Source organism: Pygocentrus nattereri, chromosome 20 (assembly GCF_015220715.1).
Source record: "Pygocentrus nattereri isolate fPygNat1 chromosome 20, fPygNat1.pri, whole genome shotgun sequence".
Taxonomy (NCBI): Eukaryota; Metazoa; Chordata; class Actinopteri; order Characiformes; family Serrasalmidae; genus Pygocentrus; species Pygocentrus nattereri.
The window spans coordinates 3,449,393-3,473,653 of NC_051230.1; the positions used below are offsets into that span (position 1 = coordinate 3,449,393).

The 24,261-nt window shown below is 41.1% G+C and overlaps 1 protein-coding gene across 4 annotated transcripts in view; it reads right to left on the bottom strand.

Annotated features, from left to right (window-relative positions):
* Window positions 1-590: 590 nt before the first annotated feature.
* The window catches only part of emid1 (EMI domain containing 1), a 164,471-nt gene continuing 140,800 nt past the window's right edge, over window positions 591-24,261 (bottom strand). For 2 of the 4 annotated variants that reach the window (XM_037531663.1, XM_037531660.1), the window contains 7 exons: window positions 20,579-20,631; window positions 19,336-19,398; window positions 19,170-19,214; window positions 16,614-16,658; window positions 16,362-16,373; window positions 8,627-8,711; window positions 591-6,291 (listed from right to left, as the gene is read on the bottom strand). In XM_037531663.1, the coding sequence (XP_037387560.1) occupies window positions 6,155-6,291; window positions 8,627-8,711; window positions 16,362-16,373; window positions 16,614-16,658; window positions 19,170-19,214; window positions 19,336-19,398; window positions 20,579-20,631 (440 nt within the window). In that variant the 3' untranslated portion in view covers window positions 591-6,154. Of the gene's footprint in view, window positions 6,292-8,345; window positions 8,437-8,626; window positions 8,712-16,361; window positions 16,374-16,613; window positions 16,659-19,169; window positions 19,215-19,335; window positions 19,399-20,578; window positions 20,632-24,261 lie in introns of all 4 variants that reach the window. The other 2 variants (XM_037531661.1, XM_037531662.1) reach the window with 2 other exon arrangements.

Sequence of the window (24,261 nt, forward strand, 5' to 3'; positions counted from 1 at the left end):
GAGACACTTTCATATGTGGTCCTAGATCGGATCCGTATCCGATTCGTGGTTAATGACCTTAATGAGAAGCTCAGGGGTGGGAAGAACTAGTACTGAAAAAAGCTACTTAAGTATAAGTACTGTTACTATAGTGATATTAGTAAAAGTATTAGTAAATACAATTACTCAAGAAAGAGTAAATGAGTAGTTCATTGAAAATGTATTTAAGTACTGAGTTACTTTTAGTTTTAGTTGAGTTTTACTTTTTCGTATTTTCGTCATTTCTGGCCGGTTCATCACATTAACGACAGATTTGAGTCACTGACTTAAATGAGTGTGAACCATCGAGTCAGAGCGATCGGATTCGAGCGACGAGGCTCGTAATGTGAACGTAGCCAAAAACACTACTTGAATGGACTTAGAACGAAATTAGCAGATGGAGCCTTTATAATGAACGAGGCTTATCAGAATAAGCATTTATAAACCTTTGCATGGGGTTATGTCAGTTGTCATGAAGGCGTCATGTAGCCTTATGAACAGCACCCCGCAGTAATGTGTTACCATACCATGTGAAACGTTCTAGATATACACACAAACGTAACAAACAAAGGTTGAGTTTTAAAAAAAAACACAAAACAGCTTTTATTTAGTTTGAACACCATTCTGAACAGCTACAAGACAAAAACGCAATGTTTGGAAAAGCCAAAAATGAGGAAAGTACAAGTGACATTACATGACTTCGCATACAAAAACACAGAGAACGTCAACTGCTAATAATCATCTTTAAATAATTAACACCGATATTTATATAGGGATAAAACGAGACGGTCAAAAAGGACGACAGCAAAATCAGAAAAAACAGAAACTGGGAGAAATAAAAACAGAATTCAAGTTGTGTCGCTTTGCCGCGTGCTTTGTGTGCGTTTCACACATCGGAGTTGTTTGTACTTTTGCGTGCACTTTCAGCGAAGTCTGTTCGTCAGGAAAGGAATGTGCTTTTTTACTGTCGTGTGAAAAACGTCCAAGTTAATATGAATCCAAAGTTAATCAACCCACAATCATCCCGTCCTTTTCACCAGCAGCAGCGTGCAGGACTGCGCCATCTGCTGGTTACGCTCGATACTTTTTGAATCTCAATTCATTTCACCATTGGGACATTTTTTTGGCTAAAAATTCAAAGCTACGCCAAAAAAAAATAAATAAAATAAACCACTATCAGAATATTTCACTGAGCCAACAGGGAAGATAAAAACACTGTTGAACTACAAAACCCCTGGCACTGGATGTGTGATAGTGTTTATGGAAAAACACTCAAAAAACGTGTTAATTTTACGGTAGATTATTTGTGTTTGCACTGAAAAAATGGTTTCCTGTCGAGTGAAATTTTCTTAAATCTAGTCTGTCTAATATTTCTCATAATAAGATGGTCGTAAGATTTTTATAAGATTCAGGTTTAACCTGTTTCTAGACTTTCTTTACTTGTTTTATGCAGTTTTATCAAGTTATCTAATTATATCAGCGGATCATTTTGCTTGATTGAAGCCAATACAGTGAAATCATTCATAAATTCATAAAATATTACCAATAATTTACGTTTCTACAATTTTTTAAACACTTTTTTGTAAGAAAACCTTTGACTGGAAACAAAGCAAATGTTATGGCAGCAAATATACCTGCAGTACACGGCACCTGCAATTCGTTAACCTACGTTATGAACGTAAACAGCAGAGGGCGCCCTCGCGCCTTTCTGCCAGAGGCTTCTGAGGTCGTGGCTCATTTTGTAGTTGGCGGATTTTCTCTATCGTGGAAATGAACGGCATTTTTGAGAAAAAAAAAAAACAATGCTCAGATAAATTTTGTTTCAAAGCTCATAACTTTTCTCCGTTCTATATGAATTATGAGGTCATTAAGTAGTTGAAATGCTAATATTGCTATACATGCTACAGTCAAGCTAGCGCTCCTGTGCATTTAGGTAACCACCGTCAGAAAGCCGGCCAATTTGCATTGAGAGTGTTGTGCCGTGTTTGAGCGATATTGGAAACTGGGAAATACTAAGTTTCCCATTTGTAATTTGTGCCCGAATGACGAAGTCATATTTTAAGCTGGTAAATTTAGGATTAAAGGTGATATACGAGTTTAGGAGATGTGATGTATAATGTGACCTTTAATCTGTTACACAAGTAAAAACCACTAACGTGAAAAAATACAAAACGGACAGGCTTCTATTAGATCTAATAGTTAATCGCTTTTAACACAGCAAATTTAGTACAGAAGTCATTACAGAACAACAGTCCTTAAGTCTGTAACCTTCTCTCATTTCCAGTTAAGAAAACAGTTTTACAGAAACATCCTAAGTTGCCAAAATATCTTAAATATTTTCTTTACTTTACGATAAACCTCAGAGCTTCTTAACTTCTGTTTTAACCGTCTGTTTCTATTGTTTTATGCAGTGAGAAGCAGCTCAGTTCACTGTAACCAGCATAATGACGCTACACTCACCTACACTGAAAACGGGGCTTTGACTTGTGATTTTTATTGTCTAACAGCGTCTAAAAGCCCCAGATGCTGCCGACTCGACTCCACCACCCCTCTGATTACTTTCCTGCGTTAATGTTGCTGATGAAACATTACAGTAATGGTGGTGAATAATGAGGAGGTGGAGCTGAACGTGTGTCTGTTTATTAGGAGGAGTAACGTTAGCGCACTCGACTAAAGCGTTTGGGAAATGGAGACTGAAACTGAGAGCGGCAAATCTGATTAACAGCACGAAGCGCTGACACAATATTATTAACTCTGCTTATAGCACATTAGTTTTAATTGACCTTGTTTACCTCAGTAACAGCAGTTGATTGTCGACTTCAAATGAGTAAGTTGAGATTTCCTAACTTGAGATCAGAAAAGATGCTGTAAGATAAGACAAGGCTCTTAAATTCAGATCAGTTTTGCTTCTGTTATACGAATTTGTGAGAAATCTTATCTGGACCTGTCGGATCTTAAGTAAAGAGAAAAAGATAAGAATTTTCTGTAATACATTCCCTGATCCCCATGCTTTCTTTTTCCGTGTGGTGGGCGTTTCTATGAAGAAACACCCAAACCTCCCGCCGGGCACTAGAGCACAGCATTAGACTGCACAGAGCAAAATCTATATTACAAAATCCTTATCAACCTCAAAATTCCAATTACACAGTGATGTTCGAGGAATAAGTACCAAACGGATCAATTTCGGATCACTTTTGTTTATCACACTGTGGGATGAGGGGCATTTTTTGGAAAATGCCATTCATTTCCCATAGAGAAAAAACTGGTTTATGCTGAGTGTGGAAAAAACCTCTTAACTCGCAATTTGCGGCTTCTAATTTGGAAAAAAAATATAAAACAAAACGCACCCTCAACTAGGAATTCCTACTTGGAAAGTCGGGAAGGTGTCCTCAACTCCAAATTCAGCGTATGAACATAGCTGCACGACCTAAATGGCATCTTGTCAAGTACAATTATCTTAAATGTGGTCAATAAATCTACTATTTTACACGCTGAGATGCTTAAGATTATTTACCTTATTACCAGGCATTTGTTACCTGTGTAAAGTGATTTAGTCAACCAACTAAATTACCTGCCAATACAGTGAGATCATTTTCCTTAATAAAATGACCTAAAACAAGCGAAGCGTCTAGAAATGAGCTGGATCGTCTCATAACAAGTGCACAACCATCTCAAAATGGGAAACACTAGATACATCGACTAGATTTAAGATCATTTCACTTGACAAGATGCCAATTGCTCACACTGTCAGTAATGAACTACAGCTTGTCTACCTTTAAATGAGACTGTAATAATGTGAGCTTCACATCACAGTCAACATTGGGCTTTTCTCCACTGTGGAGCCAAATGGTTCATGGAATGGGTTCCATGCCGGTGTGGAATCGTGAAGCTTACTACTCACCAAAGTGGCTTAGCAAAGACCAAAAGGCCAATACACCACAGAACATGTTCGATTCTGACGCTCACTCGACTTTGCGAGTCTCTGGACGTGCATTGTTTGAGCAGCTGGCTGGAATCTAGCCTGTACTGTCGTGTGTGGCACACAGCTTTGCCAAGCAACTCAAAACACTACAAAACAGGTTTGATTCCGACTTTCTGTCACTCCAACACCAGTCATTCGACTTTGCTCTCACAGACGTGAGTTTGTATAGCCTACACTAGTCACACTGGTCAAAATCACACCCGTACTGTGGTGTTTGGATCTGCAGCCCACCAGCTCAGCCGGAGAGGAGAGAGGAGCCAGCCAGAGAGGAGGATACAGATCCAAACACCACACAACAGGTTTAAATCCAGACTTCTCTCACTCCAACACCAACCATTCGACTTCTTCAGATTTGAGTCAGCGTGGCTTCTGTTATCCAGAACCGAACGTGCTCTGTGGTGAGCAGAGCTGTCTGCATGCTAACTTAAACAGCAAACCACTCAGGCATAACATTATGACCACCCTTCAGTGGTCAGGATCCCCATGGACCCTCCCAGAGCAGGTACTGTTTGGGTGGTGGGTCATTCTCAGCACTGCAGTGACACTGACGTGGTGGCGTGTCAGTAACACCAGCGACTCCTATGGAGACTCCTATGTAGAAGCGACCCTTTTATTGACCGCCGGCTTGAAAACTGTGCACTGCTTTCACTTATTTGGCAACCGCGGTGTAGGCGGCTCATCCCAGACGCTTAACGGCAAGCTACAAAATGACGAAATGACCTCAGAGCTCTGTTAAGAGGAGGATCACAGGGTTCTGCTACTTATCGTCTCCCATAAACTTCATTTAAATAAGGACTTCATTTGGACTGAAGGGCATTTGGCAGGTTTCAACCTTCTGCTTTCCTTTAAACACTCACTATCACTTTTACTATCACTTCTACTTTCAGAAACTGTATACGGTTGATCGTTTTACCCTTGCATATGCTTTTCTTTACCACTCCGCCCAGTTAATCCACAGGTAATTGCACATTTTTCCCATTGAGGATGTGACTTCGAGTTGTCCTTGGTTCCCCACATTAAGAACAGAAACACTGTACTACTACAGATAAGCGGTTTAATCCAGTCCAACGTCTAAACTCTAAACTAAATAACGCATTATAAATAGATACATACAGTACAGGTTACACAAGATGTAAAATCTGCCCAATCTAGATGGAAACGACTTTTTCTGCACAGCTATTGCTTCATTCAGAATCAACTACGCCTCTAGAGGTTTCATGAATGGATATGAAGAGAGAACGTGCGATTTCCTGCCTCTCACGGGGACATAGTGCATTTAATGCTAGGGAGAATAACTAAGACTGCAGTGTTGTCGTTCAAATGCTTGGTTGAATATACCTACAATGCTTCTACCTGCTGGGATATGCAGCGACTTCAACGGTCAACAATGCCCGCGGTAACACTTTACTGTCGGGTGCTGTTCATAAGGCTCTGTGACACCTACGCAAGCTTGTCATGATAACTGACCTGACCCTACATAGCTGTTTATTAATGCTTATTCCAACATGCGTAAAAGTAAAAATCGCTGTAAAAGTTGAATTTTGATCAAGATAAAGTAAAGCTAAATGAGTGGGATGACGCCCACTGTAATGAACAGTTATGTAGGGTTATGTCGGTTGTTATGGCAACTTTATGTAGCCTTATGAACAGCACCCTACAGTAAAGTGTTATCACGTTCGTCTTATTTAACCGCCTTTATCGTGTGTACCAGCTCGTTTTTGTCCCGTTATTGTCCCGTTATTTTACAGTTATTCAAGCACCAGTAGAATTCCTGCAGATTTCATGATGTAAATATATATGTTTCCGTTTTTTTTTCCCGTTCAACGTCAGTTCAACAGTTTTCCCGATGATTATATTCTTTTGGTTATGGTTAGTAAAGCGAATGGGAGGCCGCTTTTAACACAGGACAGTGTTAGTGTCTGTTTACGTGCAGGGCTTGTTGAACTGATTCCCAGTAGAGGTGGTAAACATCTGCAGCACCGGTTGATCTTCCCTGAGGTTTCTCCCTCGTTCTTGATTCAGCGGTAGGTTCCAGAGCAAGCGTTACAGGTGATATGAGCGGAGCTATAGGGCGCGTGTTAAAGGGACTCGTGAGCGGCGTTGCCAGTCCAAGCTGGAACGAGGGTTTCACCCCTTTGTTTAGTACTTCAGGAGCTACTTCCCCCGGACGTCAGCGTCAGCAGGGAGGGATGGAGGCTTGACCTGGAGCGGCAGGGCTCCGGCCCGCTTGTTCCGGTAAAACTCTGTCGGTGCGGTGCCAAACGGGCCGTCTCCAGATCCCAGGTCGGGCTCTGTGGGAGGAGAAGAGAGAGAGGCGGAGCTACAAGCAGGTCCGAGCAGCTCTAACTGAACACTATGCAGTGTGCTGGAATAGGAAGGCCACACTGGAAAGTCCTGCTCATGCCAATAATCTTACGACCCCCTGAAAGGGACATTCCACCAATTTTTTCAAAATTCCTGCATAATTAAACATTAAACAGAAGTCAATCCGGGTTGTTTGGTGTGAAATGCTCTTAAAAAAGATGGTTCTTCAAGGGTTCTTTAGTAAAGACAGTGGTTCTATATAGAACCATGAACGCCTAGAGAACCACTTGCTTGTTTAAAGGGTTCGTTGCATGGTGGAATGGTTCTTCTATGGTTCCAAGCTCGACATCATAAGCAAGATCATTTTTGGTGCTATATAGAACCATATACAGCACATTCCCCGTCAATCCGAAGAACCATTTCACCATGCAAAGAACCCATTAAGCACGCGAATGGCTCTTGGAGAGCTCATGGTTCTGCGCTTTAGTAAAGAAAATGGTTCTAAACGCTCAAAGAACCCTTTGCATGATTTAAGGGTTCTTTGCATGTTGAAAGCATTTGTCAGAGTGATGGAGAATGTGCTATAGATGGTTCTATATAGAACCTTTTTGAACCTTTTTTGGTACTACATAGAACCTTTTTGCTAAGGGTGTAAATAGAACCACTGTCGTTACTAAAGAACCTTTGAAGAACTGTATTTTTAAATATAGAGAAACATAGCTATTACAGTTAAAGGGTTCCACTATTGTTATAAGCCAAAGAACCTTTAAAGAACCATCTTTTTAAATATAGAGAACCATAGTTATCTGCAAAAGAACCCGTTCTTGTTACAATATTGTACCCGTTTCACTAAGAGTGTATGTAGAACCACTGTCTTTATTAAAGAACCTTCTTATTAGAGAACCTTCTTTGTAAGTATAGAGAAACTTAGCTATTACAGTTAAAGGGTTCCACTTTTGTTATAAGCCAAAGAACCCATTTTTGGTACTATATAGGACTATTTTTTTGCTAAGAGTGTATGTAGAACCACTGTCTTTATTAAAGAACCCTTGGAGAACCATCTTTTAAGTATAGAGAAACTCAGTTATTACAGTTAAAGTTACTACGTGAAATGACTGTGAACACACTGCCTCATGTCTGAGTCCATTCGTGGTGGAGGGATACATGCAGGGTGTTATGAGGCACAACACTCGGCGGAGAACATATTTTATCACATTTGGCACTATTTTACCATCATCGACAAAACTCTTTTAATTTATCTCTTTTTATTTATTTATTTATTTATTTATTTCCTCTCATTTTATTTTTAATAGTTTTTTATCATTACTTTTTTAAATTTGTGATATTGTATTATTACCTTACTAATTTCTTATCTACTTTTGATTTCTTATCATTTAAATCTCAAGTTATATTTGTATCTACTTTTATCTTTTATTCACTGTTATTTTTAATTTTCTTTTAATGTAAAATGTAAAATTCTTAAAATGATTAAATGTAGTTATTATTTTCTTTATCATGTCAATCCCTGTTTTTGTAAATGCTCGGCTACATTGAAAACGAGGGTTGCCCTCAATGTACTTCCGAGTCAAAATAAAGGTTGATTGATTGATTGATTGATTGAAAACCCAGAAGGTGTGCAGGTTCTCTGGTGGTTCTGGATAATAAATAAAAAGTCTATATCTGTGTTGTAGTCATGGCGACGCCTGGTTCCCATCACCACCACTGTAAAGACGTCTGAGTCTGTAAGTTTCTCTGCAATGAACCTCTTCACATCAAACCACTCAGAACTAAACCAAGCAGAGATTTTGAAAATTTGGTGCACTTCCCCTTTCATTTACCATGTCGTTGAGCTGCGCTATACTTGTACCAGCAATTGAGCCACTGTAGATCAATAAAATGAAGAAGTCTGTCCCAAATGTGCAGAGATCATCATCACGGAGGGCCGCAGGGCTCCATTTGGGACAGACCACCACCTCTCCTGCATGCTAGTTCACTTGTTGTCCAGCAGAGGGCAGAAGAGGGCAGCAGATTGCAGCGTTACCTGGCCAGATGATTGCCTCCAGCAGCTGCACCCTGCGAGCCAGCAGCTCCAGGTCAGCCTGCAAGTCTCGGAACATCTTCAAACTAACGTCCTACCAAAGATCAAGAGCAGTGACAAGCACAGAGGGGTCCGGCGTCAGGTTTTTTCGAGGGGATGGGGGTCCGTCCCTGAGCGCTCGTCCCCTGTTAGCCCCTCACAAAGGAGAAGAACGGGCCTAATCTGACCCCCTGACTTCAACTGTTGACCCTTAGAGCTGACCCTGCCTCTGGCTTCCTACTCACCATGGATACCGATCATAGTCTCGAGGATTAAAACCCTCTCGGCTAAGATCTTCAGGGCCTCGCGGATTTGGTGTATGCCGTCCCCCTGCGGAGACAGATACAGCCGTCAAGTTATGGGGCGGAGCCAAACAAAGCGCTTGCCAAGATGCAAAGTCATTCGTTCACAAGGTTAACTCGATCCGTGGTAGCAGTTAAAGGGTTAAAACATCCAGTCCGAAGCATTCACCACAGATAAGTTTCACTACACTGCAAAAAAAAAAAGGTATCCTGGCGAGTGAAATCGTCTGAGATCTCGTCAACGTCTCTAATATTTCTCAGTATGAGACACAGCGCTGTGCGAAAGTCAGAGACCACCTTTCCGTTATATGATTCCCAGTCAAAACAGCCATCAAGCACAAGCTATTTATCTTCAAGAATCAGGAGGAAAACAAAAAACAGATTTTATTATACAGAAACCTTAACAGCGAAATATGAAGTAAAAATAACAATTTAAAAAACGACTTAGTGTCTTTTCACTGTTTGCCTTTACGGTCCCTTTCCATATTTCCGCATTTTTTTCTGCTGGAAGTTCTGGGATCAGAGTTTGTGCAGTTAATAAATGAATAAACTTTGTTATCCAGAGTAAAAGACGCTCTGAGTCAGCGAGTCAGCACTGCTGACCAGCGTTACCGTCCGGTTCGAGCTTTAAAGTCGCTGCTTCAGCCGCTTTCAGAGGAACAGTTTCCGTTTTCTCCTCTAAAGCTGTCGGTATCTGAGAGCGAGAGCTCAGCAGGGAGCAGATGTTCCTTCACTGGAGTCGGTGTTTGTGTAAAACGTCTACAGTGGCTTTACAGACCCTGACGACCCGGTGCGCCCCCTGCTGGCACATGTGCGTCTTTAGCTTTTTGCCAATTAGTTTATTGTTAGTGAGCTGTTTCAACGTCTCCAGCTAACATGACTAATCTAGTGGCTTGGTTATAGTAATTTTTACCGGTCCATTTTATTTTACCGGTTAGCTTGGACTCCTGCATTGTTGTGCACTTGGTTCTCCAACAGGTCTGGACTCATCCTCGAATTCAAATTTTGGCAACTATGACCAAGATATAATGACACACCTTTCTGTGGTGCTCCAGTGATATGAGTGCTTGTGTTTCTGAGGTTAGTAACTGTCCGTAAGGCAGCAGTAGAACTTATTTTACTCGTTTACGCACTTCAGTTTCTTGCCTTCATTCCAGCTTCCGTTGTTCTCTGGAGACTCACTTTCAGCTCCTCAGAGAACCTGCAGACACGCCTCCAAAGCTCAGTCTTAGAAGCTGGTTAGATTTCCTGAACTAATCAAACCCACTCAGTGGTGCTGAGGTCTGGACTCTGGGGCGGTCAGTCCATCGTCCAGCTTCTTTGTTTGATGTGTCCGTCTCCTTTTCTCAGTGAGGTTCTTCTTGATCAGCTACACGTGCTTTCAGACCCACAGCGCTGAGTGGTCTTCTCACAGTGGAAGGATGGACAGAAACCCCTGTGGATGTTTTCAGATCTGAAGCAGCTTGATGTTCTCCTCTCTCTCAGAGATCAAAACTTTCAGTGCTGTTTATCTGCTGGGGGCGGTTTTGGGGTGCACCAGGTCTTCCAGGTGGTTGTTAGGAGTCACGTTTTCTCTGTAGCTTTATTTGTGGAAACTTTGCTTATTTTCCTTTGACGTCTTCCTTCCTTACGCAAGTGGTTTAGCTTATATCTCGTCTCCTCAGAAACATCTGAGAAATGAATAACCTGTACTTAACAGCTGTTTTGATGGAAACGAATGGAATGATGGGCGCTTTCTGACTTTTGGACAGAACAGTAGTTGTAAAAATATCACTTAAATTATTTCTAGACAGAGATTTGTCCTTGTTTCAAGCAAAATTATCCACCAACTGAAGATGTGATGGGCAGATAAAATTACTTCAAACAAGCAAAAATGTATAGCAACAGGATACATAATCTACAAAGATTAATATTAGATATATTGACTAGATTTAAGATGATTTTACTCCTGATCTTTCTTTGTTTTTTTCTTCTTTGTCCATGCTGTAAGACTAAAGGGCAAAACCAGCATGCAGGTAACAGGCCAGGCTGCAGCCACCTCAGAGGAAGAGATCTCCATTCAGTCTTTTTAGTCTCTCATGCCATAAAACAGCACATTCTTCAAAAAACCCCAACATCTGATCAAGACGAGCAGCTTTCTACAAACCAAAGGGATGTTGTTTTCTTTTAAAGCCGTAGAGCCTTAGAATATGCTAAAAAATAAATAAAAACCCCCTAAAAACAGTGTTAAAGCATCTACTTGCATGCCGTCACCCTCTTTGATCTCGCTACTCATCCCCCGGTACAGGATATTCTTACACCAAAGCCACTCATTGGTTTTTCGTCCCCAATGAAATCTTAAACAGAGTCAGTGTCCAATCAGAGAGAATGTATTTCTATAGAGATGCTACCTCAAAGATGACCTATATATGTTTGTGTTTACTGTATATACAATCTGTAGACCCACTTTATTAGAAACACCTGCCTTTTATGTTCACTAACTGGCCACTTTATTAGAAACACCTACTTTGTGCCTTCACTGACTGACCACTTTATCAGAAACACCTTCTCTATGCCTCCATTCACTGGCCACTTTATTGGAAACACCTACCTTGTACATCCGCTCACTGGCCACTTTATTAGAAACGCTTACCCTGCACTTCCACTAATTGGCCACTTTATTAGAAACACCTACCCTGTACTGCTACTAACTGGCCACTTTATTAGATACGTCTACGCTGTACTTCCACTAACTGGCCACTTTATTAGAAACGCTTACCCTGTACTTCCACTAACTGGCCACTTTATTAGAAATGCTTACCCTGTACTTCCACTAACTGGCCACTTTATTAGAAACGCTTACCCTGTACTTCCACTAACTGGCCACTTTATTAGAAATGCTTACCCTGTACTTCCACTAACTGGCCACTTTATTAGAAATGCTTGCCCTGTACTTCCACTAACTGGCCACTTTATTAGAAACTCTTACCCTGTACTTCCACTAACTGGCCACTTTATTAGATACGTCTACCCTGTACTTCCACTAACTGGCCACTTTATCAGAAACACCTACCCTGTACTGCTACTAACTGGCCACTTTATTAGAAACACCTACCCTGTACTGCCACTAACTGGCCACTTTATTAGAAACACCTACCCTGTACTTCCACTAACTGGCCACTTTATTAGAAACACCTACCCTGTACTTCCACTAACTGGACACTTTGCAAGAGAGGGGTTTCTAATAAAGCGGCCAGTATGCGTATATGCCTTATACGGCTTTAGGTGTGATATTTTCATATAAGACAAATATGAAAGTATGCTAAAATATTACGTGATGCTGTGCATGGGCCATTAGCTGACTGTAATATTTCCATGGCTTTGGTGGGCATCCGTTACAGGGGTCAACAAACATGTTACAGAACATAACACACATGCTACAAAACGGCGACCAACCAGAGGTTAAACACAAATGTCAGTAGGAAAGAGAGTCGAGGAGGTTATCGATGACTTGGTCATGAACTTGGTGAAGGGTTATGTACAGAGCTTATGTACAAAAAATGAAAGGAGGAAAATCACCGAAGCCAAATAAAACAGAACGCCTCATGTACTGAATGGATCACTTAGTCATTTTAAGACATCGTTCTGGCTTCGATCTGGAGAATCTCCTCCTTGGAGCGGCGCTGTACCTGGAGATGTGGATTAATATGTAGGGAATTCGCTCTGAGCGCTGCTAAGAGACGTCTGAGTGTGCTTAAGTGCGCTTGTGAGAAGTAAACGATCTCCGGAGAAGGCTGGTGAATCATCTCCGTGTGGTGATTAATGAGGTAAAGGTGGCCTTTAGTGCCCTAAAGTCTTTAGACGCCATGTGAAGCCATCAGTCACCGAATTATGGACGAGGAACGAGTCCAGAATAACGTGCTTTATTCCATGTTATGCAGCACGCTGCTGAAAGACTGCGGCGTAGTCTGGAGGTGTGCAGTGAGAAGACCTGCTTATCCAGTTTGGTGCACTCATGTACAAACCCAATTCCAAAAAAGCTGGGACAGTAGATAAAATGGTTCAAACGGTTAGCTTTGATGTTTTTCGTGTATATTTACGCATATTTTAAATCTGATGACTGCAACGTTCCAGTTTTTCAATGTAATTGAGGCCTCAGTTCATGTCTACTTCATTATAGTTATTATGAGAAATGAGAAATGATGTTATAATAGAATAACTGAAGTGTATAGAGGACTATATTTAGTTATTACTAATACCATTATTACAGCAACAGCAATAATAACTACTAGTACTTATTTACTTTTCTCTAGACATGTGCTCCTAGTTTTAAGCAGCTTTATCCAGTGAATGTCCGTCCAGCCGGCAGGTCACTGAGCACTGGCGGCTTCTTGAGTCCCAGTTTCACTGCAGTACAGTGACTCCCTGACTGCAAGCTGTAGGTGTGACAGCGGGCGGTTCGAGTGTCGTCGCGTGGCCGTTAAACCGGAGAGGAGTGGGTTAGATGTGAGAGCAGACATGAAGGTCACATGCAGCGCAATGGGATGGTGCCATGCAGCAATGCATTGTGGGACACTGGAGAATAGCTGTATCCACTCACGTTTCTCCACACGAAACAGCCCCGCCCCCCACCCCCACCACCCAAAACGCAGCACCACTGTACCCACAATCACTACAGCACAGAGGCTTCTGGGACGCACACAGCATAAACACATATAGCCGTGTGCAAAAGTTTGCACACCCCATGGTTTGTGTTGACCTTTTTTTTTTTTTTTAAGTGAAAATGAGTTTCTCTACAGAGAAAACACTTCAATGTGGAATATTTTAAAATAAATATATTAAAAAATTATAAAAATTATTCAAAAATGCACCATAGCTTTTTCAAAGGCCACATTTAATGCTTTATTTTTAGCTCAATGTGTTAAATTCAGCAAATAAGCGGGAACTGCGTATTAAAATGTGCCGAAGTGAGTCTCTGCAGAGGGCGTGTTTACTTATTCACACCCAACAAAAGCTTGAACATTTGAACAGGGGCGCCCAAACTTTTACACATTTTTTTTATACAGACGTCAGAGCCTCATGAATCATCAGTCAACCACTCCGGGCGACTGTGCAAAAAAGTCTGGAATCATTGTTTTCAGTCATGTTAAACAGATAAAGGTGTGCAGGTTTAACTGATTATTAGGAAGCTGTAAATAAAAATGAGGAAAATGTGTCCAGAATGACAAACAGAGCTGTAGATGACTTTAAAGTGACCGAACAAGCAGTAGAATATTCCAGAATAAAGCTCTAACGAAATTTTAATAAATTAATGTCTAAAATTAAGTTCTAATAAAATTAATATTTAGAATGATATACTAAAACAATTAATATCCAAAATGAAGTCATAATGAATGAATATCTAAAATTAAGTTCTAATAAATTAATATCTAAAATAAAGCTCTAATACATTAATATCTAAACTAAAGCTCTAATAAATGTATATCTAAACTGAAGCACTAACAATTTAATATCTAAAAGAAGTTCTAATAAAATTAATATTTAGAATGATGTACTAAATATTAAGAATTTTCTTAATTTACAGTAAAACTAATACCTAGAATGAAATTATAATAAAATAAATATTTGAATAAAATAAATGTCCCAAATTAAATAAAACCGATAACCAGATTGAAGTTCTGATCAAATTAATAACCAGAATAAAATTTGAATAAAAGCTATCATCCAGAATTAAGTTGCAATGATATTAATATCCAGATTTTTATATCCAGAACAAAATAATAAAATATATTTTTTAATGAAAGTATAATCAAATTAGTATCCAGAATGCCTTGTTTCAGCGTCATGTTTTAGCAAATGCTATGAAAACTGTAATCAAATTTTAATTTAGATAACATAAAAATGATATTTAAATAGAAAATTATAGTATTTTATTTTTCATGTAATAACTTCTCATTGTTCGCACTTGAAATACTGAATTTATCATCTAAAATGTCCCATAACAATTATTAATATGGATATGATTCCAAACTTTGGAGCAGCAGTTCTTCAGTAGAAAGGATTACAGAAAGATTATAAATCGTATTTCTATTGTTTTATATTTCTATCTGGTGTTTGTTGTGTGCGTGCCAAAAAAAAGTGACTGTGAGATGTTGCTATGGAGACAGTTTGCTGGCAGAGGGTCAGACAGAGCACGCAGGGTGAACACTCAGCGACAGCACCCCCACCACCGAAATAAACAACAAACAACAATAACAAACAAACAAACAACAAATCATCAAACGGGTAGAAGCTGCCCTTTAATGTTGACCTGAGACCAGCTTGGCTGTCTGGACTCTAACCTTGACCACTGAATGAAAAACTGCAAAACATGGTCTCAGATCAGCACCTAAAGGGCATCTTCTACTGGACAGGTCTTTACAGCAAATACATGACCACAGATGGACCATCAGAGTCTGTCTCACAAAGCAGCGGTCAGTGTTTAACCAGCTGGCTTTACACTCTGGATTTCCTATTTCACTGTGATGGTTCACCCCTGCCACCCCCAAGAATGAAGTCTGTATAAAATTTAGATCCAGAATGAAGTTCTAAAAATTAATATCTAGAATGAAGTTCTAATAAAATCAATATCTAGAATGAAGTTCTAATAAAATTAATGTCTAGAATGAAATTCTAATTAAATTTATATGCAGAATGAAGTTATAATAAAATTTAGATCCAAAATAAAGTTCTAAAAAATATATAGATCCAGAATAAAGTTCTAATAAAATTTAGATCCAGAATGAATTTCTAATAAAATTTTGATCCAGAATGAATTTCTAATAAAATTTTGATCCAGAATAAAGTTCTAATAAAATTTTGATCCAGAATGAATTTCTAATCAAATTTAGATCCAGAATGAATTTCTAATAAAATTTTGATCCAGAATAAAGTTCTAATAAAATTTTGATCCAGAATGAATTTCTAATAAAATTTTGATCCAGAATGAATTTCTAATACAATTTTGATCCAGAATAAAGTTCTAATAAAATTTTGATCCAGAATGAATTTCTAATAAACTTTTGATCCAGAATAAAGTTCTAATAAAATTTTGATCCAGAATAAAGTTCTAATAAAATTTTGATCCAGAATGAATTTCTAATAAAATTTTGATCCAGAATAAAGTTCTAATAAAATTTTGATCCAGAATGAAATTCTAATAAAATTTTGATCCAGAATGAATTTCTAATAAAATTTAGATCCAGAATGAATTTCTAATAAAATTTTGATCCAGAATGAATTTCTAATAAAATTTTGATCCAGAATATAGGTTCATTTATTCTAATAGAATTCTAATAGAATATATTATAATAGAATATCCGTGAGACAGACCCCTGTCATGGGAACACAATATCAATCAGTGCGGGTTCAAAAACCAACACAAAGTACAGTGAAGAAGCAGTTCAGCAGCAGCTTCCTCTCAGTGGAGCTTCCATCAGATTCACCAATGATCTCTGAGCTCGTAATGTTCACCGTCACTGAGGCAACACTTGTCAGGTTGTCTGAATTTGGTGCTAGAAGAAGCTGGAGGCTCCACTGAAGGATCAAGCGTGATTGGCTGATGTTAAGACACACCGTTGTGAACATGAATAGCAGGATGACTGATATAAACAACAGGGTAAAAACAGCGATGCGGTGAAAAAGGCCGAAAATCCCTTACGTTCAAATCGCTCTAGCACAACGATTAGGAGGCAGAAAGAGACAGGCAGTCACAGAAGAGACATTACTTCTGCATAAACTCAGCAAAATCCGTCTTCATTTCAAACTGTACACATTCAAACACAATCAAAATGGCTCGAACAGGGCGCTGCTCTGCTCTGGGGTCAGTTACTCCGCCCTGCCCTCTCCTCTAAAGGGGAAAGGGGTATGTGTAGAACATGGAGACCAGCGGGTCCGTCCCAAACACGCTTACCGGAAGGCCTTTCTCTCCAGGCTCACCCTTCGGTCCCGGCTGACCCTGCAGAGAAACGTTTACATGGTTGAAAAAGACTTTCTTGGTTCTTTAGCAGAAGAATGAGTTTGACATGTACCCTTTGGCCTGGTGAAAAGGTTCTTCAGATTGAAGTTGTGTGTAATTTTAGACAGAACCATTCTCAGAATGCACTGAAAAGGGTTCTGCTATAGATACGATGTGGGGCTTGTAACAGAAGAACACTTTTTGGTGCTATACAGAACCATATACAACATCGTTTCACTGTGCGAAGGACCATTTAAGAGTGAAATGGTTCTATAGACAAGGTTGGCGCAGTCGGTAACGATGGCTGTTTAACGTTAACCTTCCTGATCCGATTCGCTTTCCGTAGTTCCAGAGGGGCTAGAGTTGCGAAGGGAAACATGAATCGGCCGCAACACCGGCAGCTTTATGGAGACTCGCAAGAATCCTCACTCAATCGGTCCAACATCTTCATTACAGACTAGGGGTGGGGTGAAAGATCGATTCTCACATGCATCGCGATGCGGACGTGGACGATTCTGAATCGATTCACAAATGTCAAAAATCGATTTTCTAAATATTTAATTTATTACGGAATGTTGACGGAACACAAAAGGCAGAACCTGGAAGTGCGGGAGTGACCGGACAGTCTGTGGCGGCACATAACAAAAACACTACTGGATGAGCGAGAAATCTGACCAGCCCTGCATTCGGGGGCAGTCGTGGGCTGGAGGTTAGGGAACCAGCCCTGTGACCGGAAGGTCGCCGGTTTGATCCCCAGGGCTGACAGTCCATGACTGAGGTGTCCTTGAGCAAGACACCTAACCCCCAACTGCTCCCCAGGTGCCATGGATAGGGCTGCCCACCGCTCTGGGCAAGTGTGCTCACTGCCCCCTAGTGTGTGTGTATGTGGTGTTTCACTTCACGGATGGGTTAAATGCGGAGGTGGAATTTCCCCGGTTGTGGGATCAAAAAAAGTATCTTAAAGCCAGGTTAGATCAGGAGGCACAACCCAAATGTTTAGAACAGACTTTTGGTCCTTTCGACACCAAACAGACCAGCTTGGGAGCCTCAACATTTAATGCCCAGGATGTCTCAGTGTGTGCCTGAACGTAAATACGGCACCGTTTAAGGTGGAACGGGAGAATTTGAAAGAGAAGCGACTTCATCTTCGCAGTGTTGACGTTTGACAGTCTATCGTGCAGGTTTAACGTTCCAGGAAACCAACTGCACTGCTTATAAATGCGAATAAGTCCATTCGCCTTAAATCTGTGCCTTTTCGTTAGTTGACATCACTAGCCAGGCGAGACTGCGTTGCTAGGTGACCTGCAAACTGTAAGCCAGGGGAAAAGGGACTTGTACAGGAGTCATGCTATATGCAAGTTGTGTCACACTAACCTAAAATATTTTGGGAACGACAAACATGAGAAACCATATTACGTTTCCACCCGTTTTCCTACCGGTTGTAGTTGCTGCCAACCAGAGGATCATCAAGCAAGCGACGCCAAAGCTTCCAGCCAACACGGGAGCGAGTTACAACCTCTATCACGACTTTTATCGCCAAGGATTTGCGTCCGTTCTCAGTGGTAGAAAACCAGGGCTTTTGTGCAATGTTGGAGCCGAGATACAGCGTCCAGTCTCGAAGCTATTTACTGACACAATGACTGCCCCCCACAACGAGATCAAAACCGAACATGTGCTGCGTGGACATCCACCGCCACGGACTCTTATTTCACTGTAACAGCGCATTTTATCATAGATGAGTGGCAGCAGCGTCTCGTGTGCTCCAAACAAGAGCAGTGAATGAGAGCCTTCCAGTTCACTCGCCACATCACTTCCGTTTGTTCTATAAATAAAACTTGGAAGTAAATCCATTATGGATATTTTAAAAGTACCAAGTGAGAAATAGAAAAAAAAAGATAAACGCTAAATCAATAAATGTTTTATAATCGCATCGCAGCCTCTGAATCGTAATCGAATCGAATCGTGAGGTGCCAAGAGATTCCCACCCTCATTACAAACTAAGCTCAGATTAACTGAGTTATGTACAGGTGGTACAAACAGCTGCCTTGTGAGGTGGTGCTGGGGGCCTTTAGCTCAGCATGTGAGCGTGGTTATCTCATCTCTGGGCTCGGCACACGAGTAGGGCGTCACCAGGGGGCGGTAACGTTGTTGGACTGATTTGCATACTGTGGCGTCATCCGCTCCTATAGCAGAGTTGAGCCAGCAGGGGCGCTGCAGAGGCGGAACTGACCACGATAAAAATGCTATTTTTTACATTTGGGAAATGTTCACATTTTAGGCAAGTCAGGTATATTTTATTATTATAGAGCAGTGCATTTCAAACTGATGGTCCTGCTTTGCCAGTTTAGGTGATTTCCCTGCACTACCGTACCTGATCCCACTAATCAGCTCATTAAAAGCCCCTCCTGGGTTGGAGTGGATGCATTAGGGCAGGAAAAGCCAAATAAAACTCTGTTAACCAAACACCTCCTTCCAAAGGAGTTACGTCTAACGAAGAGGTGTCCATCTTACCGGCTCCCCTTTGAATCCTCTCTCTCCTGGATATCCCAGAGGGCCCTACGGGGTCAGAGTGAGGAGAAAAGAAGGACATGCGTGATGGTGTAGGTGAGGACGAGTGGATAGTACACACTCAGGTTTGTGTTTTGGGTTCTTTCCTATTTTAGGGTGTTATACTCACTCTCTCTCCTCGCTCGCCCTTTGGCCCCACAGGGCCCTGCAAACCAGGGGTCCCGGGCTTCCCCTGAGGACATAAAAGCACAGAAATACATTAAAACATGCACAACATTAATGCATTCATACATGAATATCGCTGCTGTCGGAACAACACCTCATATCTCCAAAATGGTAACTTTACAGGAGAAGCAAAAAACATACTTTCCTTTTAATGTAAGTCAATGGAACCAGAACTTTTTCCAAGTCATTTTGGGCCGTTTCTTTTGGTCCATCCATCATGAGAATTAGACACAGTGTAAAGGCCAACAGGCATTTTCAAACTATGTCAAAAACTGAAAAATGACTATGGAGATGTGAGGTTTTGTTCTGACAGCAGCGATGTGTTTGTTTTCATCCCTGTTCGGGACATGGGGTCACATATATGCCCAAAATGCAGTATGTATATAAAAGGGCCTGCATGTAATAATGTGTCTTATATATATATATATATATATATATATATATATATCGCTGCTGTTGGATCAAAACCTTGTATCTTCTTTTCTGTCGTTTTTTTAGATAGAACTTGAAAAACATGCTGCCCTTCACATTGCATGTAAATTTCATGTTGAATGGACCAAAAGATTCTGGTTCCATTGACTTACATTAAAAGGAAAGTACATGTTCCAGCAGTAGCTACACACACACACACACACACACACACACACACACACATATATATATATATATATATACACACACATCCTATCTGTCCAAAACCTTGTATCTCCATTTTTGTCGATTTGAAAATACCTGTCATCTTTTCAACTTTGTGCTCATTTCATGGTGAAACGACCCAAAATGACTCGCAAAGACGTCTGGTTTCATTGACTTACATTATAAGTAAAGCATGTTTTTTGTTCTTCTCCTCTAAAGTTACCATTCCAGAGATACGAGGTTTTAATCTGACAACAGTGATATGTAATAAACATACATATACGCAATAATACTCTATGTAATAAGAAGTTTCTTCGCCTCTTAGTTTAATCCTAATCTTAACCTCAGGAGCCATGAAAATGGTTTTATTCTTTCAGAGCTTCTGTAAAGAACACTTTTCTGTATTGTGCGCCCTGTTTTTCCCCTGCTTTCTCTGGTTTTATCACAATGTGATCAATGAACTTGAACGTCAGGGACTTTCTGTCCTTAAAATGTGCAAAAATCCACACACACACACACACACACACACACACACACACACACACACTCACACTTTGTCCAATAGGTCCTGGGGGTCCGGCAGGGCCTCTGGGTCCTGGGGGGCCTACAAAGGGGCAGACACAACACAGTAAACACCAGACAAAAGCTTTCACAGTGTTTATAACAGCAGTGCTTTATGCTTGAGGCCTAACTGACAACAACTATTATCAAACCATCAAACCAAGATTGTTCAGCTTGTGTATGAACCAGAAAACCTTCCACAGACTAAATAACGGTGATTCTAGAGGTTTGTATGCTGCAATGTGTAGGCTGGAGCAGCATTTAAGGCAATTATGGGTGTCTGGATTTGCTATTGTGGGCAATAGAGCATAATGAGTACTCAAAGACCACTTACTGATTTGTAATGCATAAAAAAACCCTGATCTTTCTTGAGATCTCGAGTTAGAAGCCACAGCTGGCACTGACCACTCAGACACATTGTGCCTATGGAACATGAACAGTACGGCTGCAGATATCTGTAGACTTTTTAACCTCCCGTTAAACATTAGTATACCAATAATCTTAAATTCAGGACCTTCTAGGCCTTCAAAGACGACCTAATAGTTTCTGTTTGTACAACAAACACCTCTTAAATCGGTCCTCTCCCACACGGACACGGCTCACTCGGCCAGCCCAGGCCCAGAGCGCAGTCAGCCTGAGTGATTTCACTGATTAAAAGGATACTGACACACAATCCTCTCCACGTTCGGCTATCTTTTTCACGGCGATACATCACTGAGCAGATTTCACAACGTAGCTCAGATATGCGGACGGCACCTCAGCAGACAGATAAGAGCTAAAATACGGCGTGAGAAGTTCGAGAAAGTTAAAAGTTTGTGCGATGATGCAAAACCATTAGCGGTGCGGTCCAAACTGGACTCCAAACAAGCTGAAACTGAATCATGGACGTGTCACTGAGGTTACGATGACTTTATTCGCTAATAAAACCGCAGCTTGACTTACTATTGACTCCTACTGACTGATAAAGCTGCTGATATGCGTCTCAGAGGGACACCGAGAGCCAGATGAACAGAAACCCTCCACAAAAACTGTTTTTCAACCCCCACAGTTTTAATCATGCGCTTTTTGTGGTCATAATTCATGTTTACCTGACCGTTTCCCAAACGCTATTGACCTTATCACTCACTCTGAAGTAGTGGTTGCAGTCCGACCTGAGTTCTTGCCAACGCTGTGTAAAACGTCCAGCCGTGGTTCCTACGAATGGGTCAGTTGGCCTTTTGAAATGCGATCGTTGAGCGGGCTTTTCTTGCACTGTAAGCTGTTTTGCTACAATCTTTATGTCGCCAGAAGCCTGACTGTGTGAGATTCACCAGGCGCCAGTCAGAATCTGTGTTCACGGAGGCTCGTTTACAAAGACAGAGGAAAAAAAGTGCACGCTTGACATGCTAGAGCTGCTCAGACTGCGGCATACGGGCCGGATCAGGCCTGCGGATAAATCACATGCAGCTGGACAAACCACATGTGCTTTAGACAGTAGCTTTGATTTCCAGTATCCAGTCCTGCCCACAGAATCAGAGAAGCCTTCTGCTTGAGGAAGGGAATGTGTTTCAGATTTAAGGAAGCTATGTTCTATTATCAAATCTAATCAACTTAGAGATGCTATGAGGCAGAGCTTTCCACAAGAAACTCTCCTCCCATCGTCTGGGCAGCGTTAACTGTACCACAAGTATAACGTTCATACTGTACACCGATCAGGCAGAACGTTATGAGCACATCCTTGTTTCTACGCTCACTGTCCACTTTATCAGCTCCACTTACTGTATAGCTGGACTCTGTAGTTCTACAGTTACAGACTGTAGTCCATCTGTTTCTCTGATACTCTGTTACCCTGTTCTTCAGTGGTCAGGACCCCCAGGGACCCTCACAGAGCAGGTACTGTTTGGTTGGTGGGTCATTCTCAGCACTGCGGTAACACTGATGTGGTGATGGTGTTTTAGTGTGTGTTGTGCTGGTCTGAGTGGATCAGACACAGCAGTGATGCTGGAGTTTCGCTGCTGGACTGAGAATAGTCCACCAACCACAAATATCCAGCCAGCAGCGTCCTGTGGGCAGCGTCCTGTGACCACTGATGAAGGACTAGAGGATGACCAACACAAACTGTGCAGCAGCAGATGAGCTGTCGTCTCTGACTTTACATCTACAAGGTGGACCGACAAGGTAGGAGTGTCTAATAGAGTGGACAGTGAGTGGACACAGTGTTTAAAAACTCCAGCCGCACTGCTGTGTCTCATCCACTCGTACCAGCACAACACACACTAACACACCACCACGTCAGTGTCACTGCAGGGCTGAGAATGACCCACCACCCCAATAGTACCTGCTCTGTGAGGGTCCATGGGGGTCCTGACCACTGAAGAACAGGGTAACAGAGTATTTGCCTTTACAGTGTACAGAGCATGTTACTGCACAGAACCCTCACGACTGTATTCATCATAATCTGAGCCAATATATCTAATATTTCTCTATATTATTATATTATGAGAGCCTATTTCTACACATGTTCATATACAGTGAGTCAGTTTATCTGGTGAAATGATGTTTTGCAATATTCTTAACAGGTTCATTGACTAGATTTCACTTGTATAATTTCACTTGTACAGAAGAGGCCTGCAAGCACGCACACACACACACACACACACACACACACACACACACACACACACACACACACACACACACACACACACACGTGTGCTTGCGTGATGCAGGAATAAACTGCTGGGCCTGAATCCAGACTCTGAAATCAGATGAAACTCTGTACTCCCACTGCAGAACATCCAGAGTTTCTCTCTCCAACAGAGAGTCGTATTTTCTCCTCTACAAGAACATCAGACTCTGCTGTTTGTAATTGTGTTCGATCAGAGACAGTAATTTATGGCCGAGCGCTGTGGACCTGGAGAAAAGAGCTGCGGTTCACAACTCACTGTCAGCGTCAGTGGAGCAGTACAGGCCAGGCAAAAATATTAAAGTTCAAATTTAGCCATAAATACACGTTTTTCATCAGTACACTTCAAAAACAGCCTTAAATCTAGTCGATATATCTGATATTTCTCATTTCCGAGACTGTCGTAACCTTATTTTAAGATTAGTTTTCCCGCCTTCCGCCCAATGACAGCTGGGATAGGCTCCGGCTCTTATCCCAGATTATGTACGCAAATATTTGCGCTTGTTTTGGAAACTTACTTGAAACCAGCAGTAAAATCTGCCAATGCAGTGAGATCATTTTACTTAAGCAAGTAAAAAAATGTCCAGAAATCAGTAAAAAAAAGTCTGTAAATAAGCTCACAACAATCTCAAAACGAGAAATATGAGACACGTCAACTACATTTAAGACAATTTCACTGGTCAAGACTACATTTTGTGCAGTGCAGGAACAGCAGATCAGCAAGGAAGAAGTCTAATCAGTAACTCATCCTGTCCCTGAAGGGCAATTCCACCGATTTTTCCAATTTTCTGCATAATTAAATAGTTAAGATGTAAACAGAGGCGTTCAGAGCGGTTCGGTGTGAAGCGCTCTGTTCTAGATAAACTGAGTCAGAGCTGTTCACAGTGGTGGTGATAGGAACCAGACGTCCCCCTCTAAAAGCTCCACACAAAAAGTTCCTACAAGAAATGGTTATGAATTCACTGCCTGACGACTGGAAAAACGTTTTGGCCTAAAACATATTTTTAA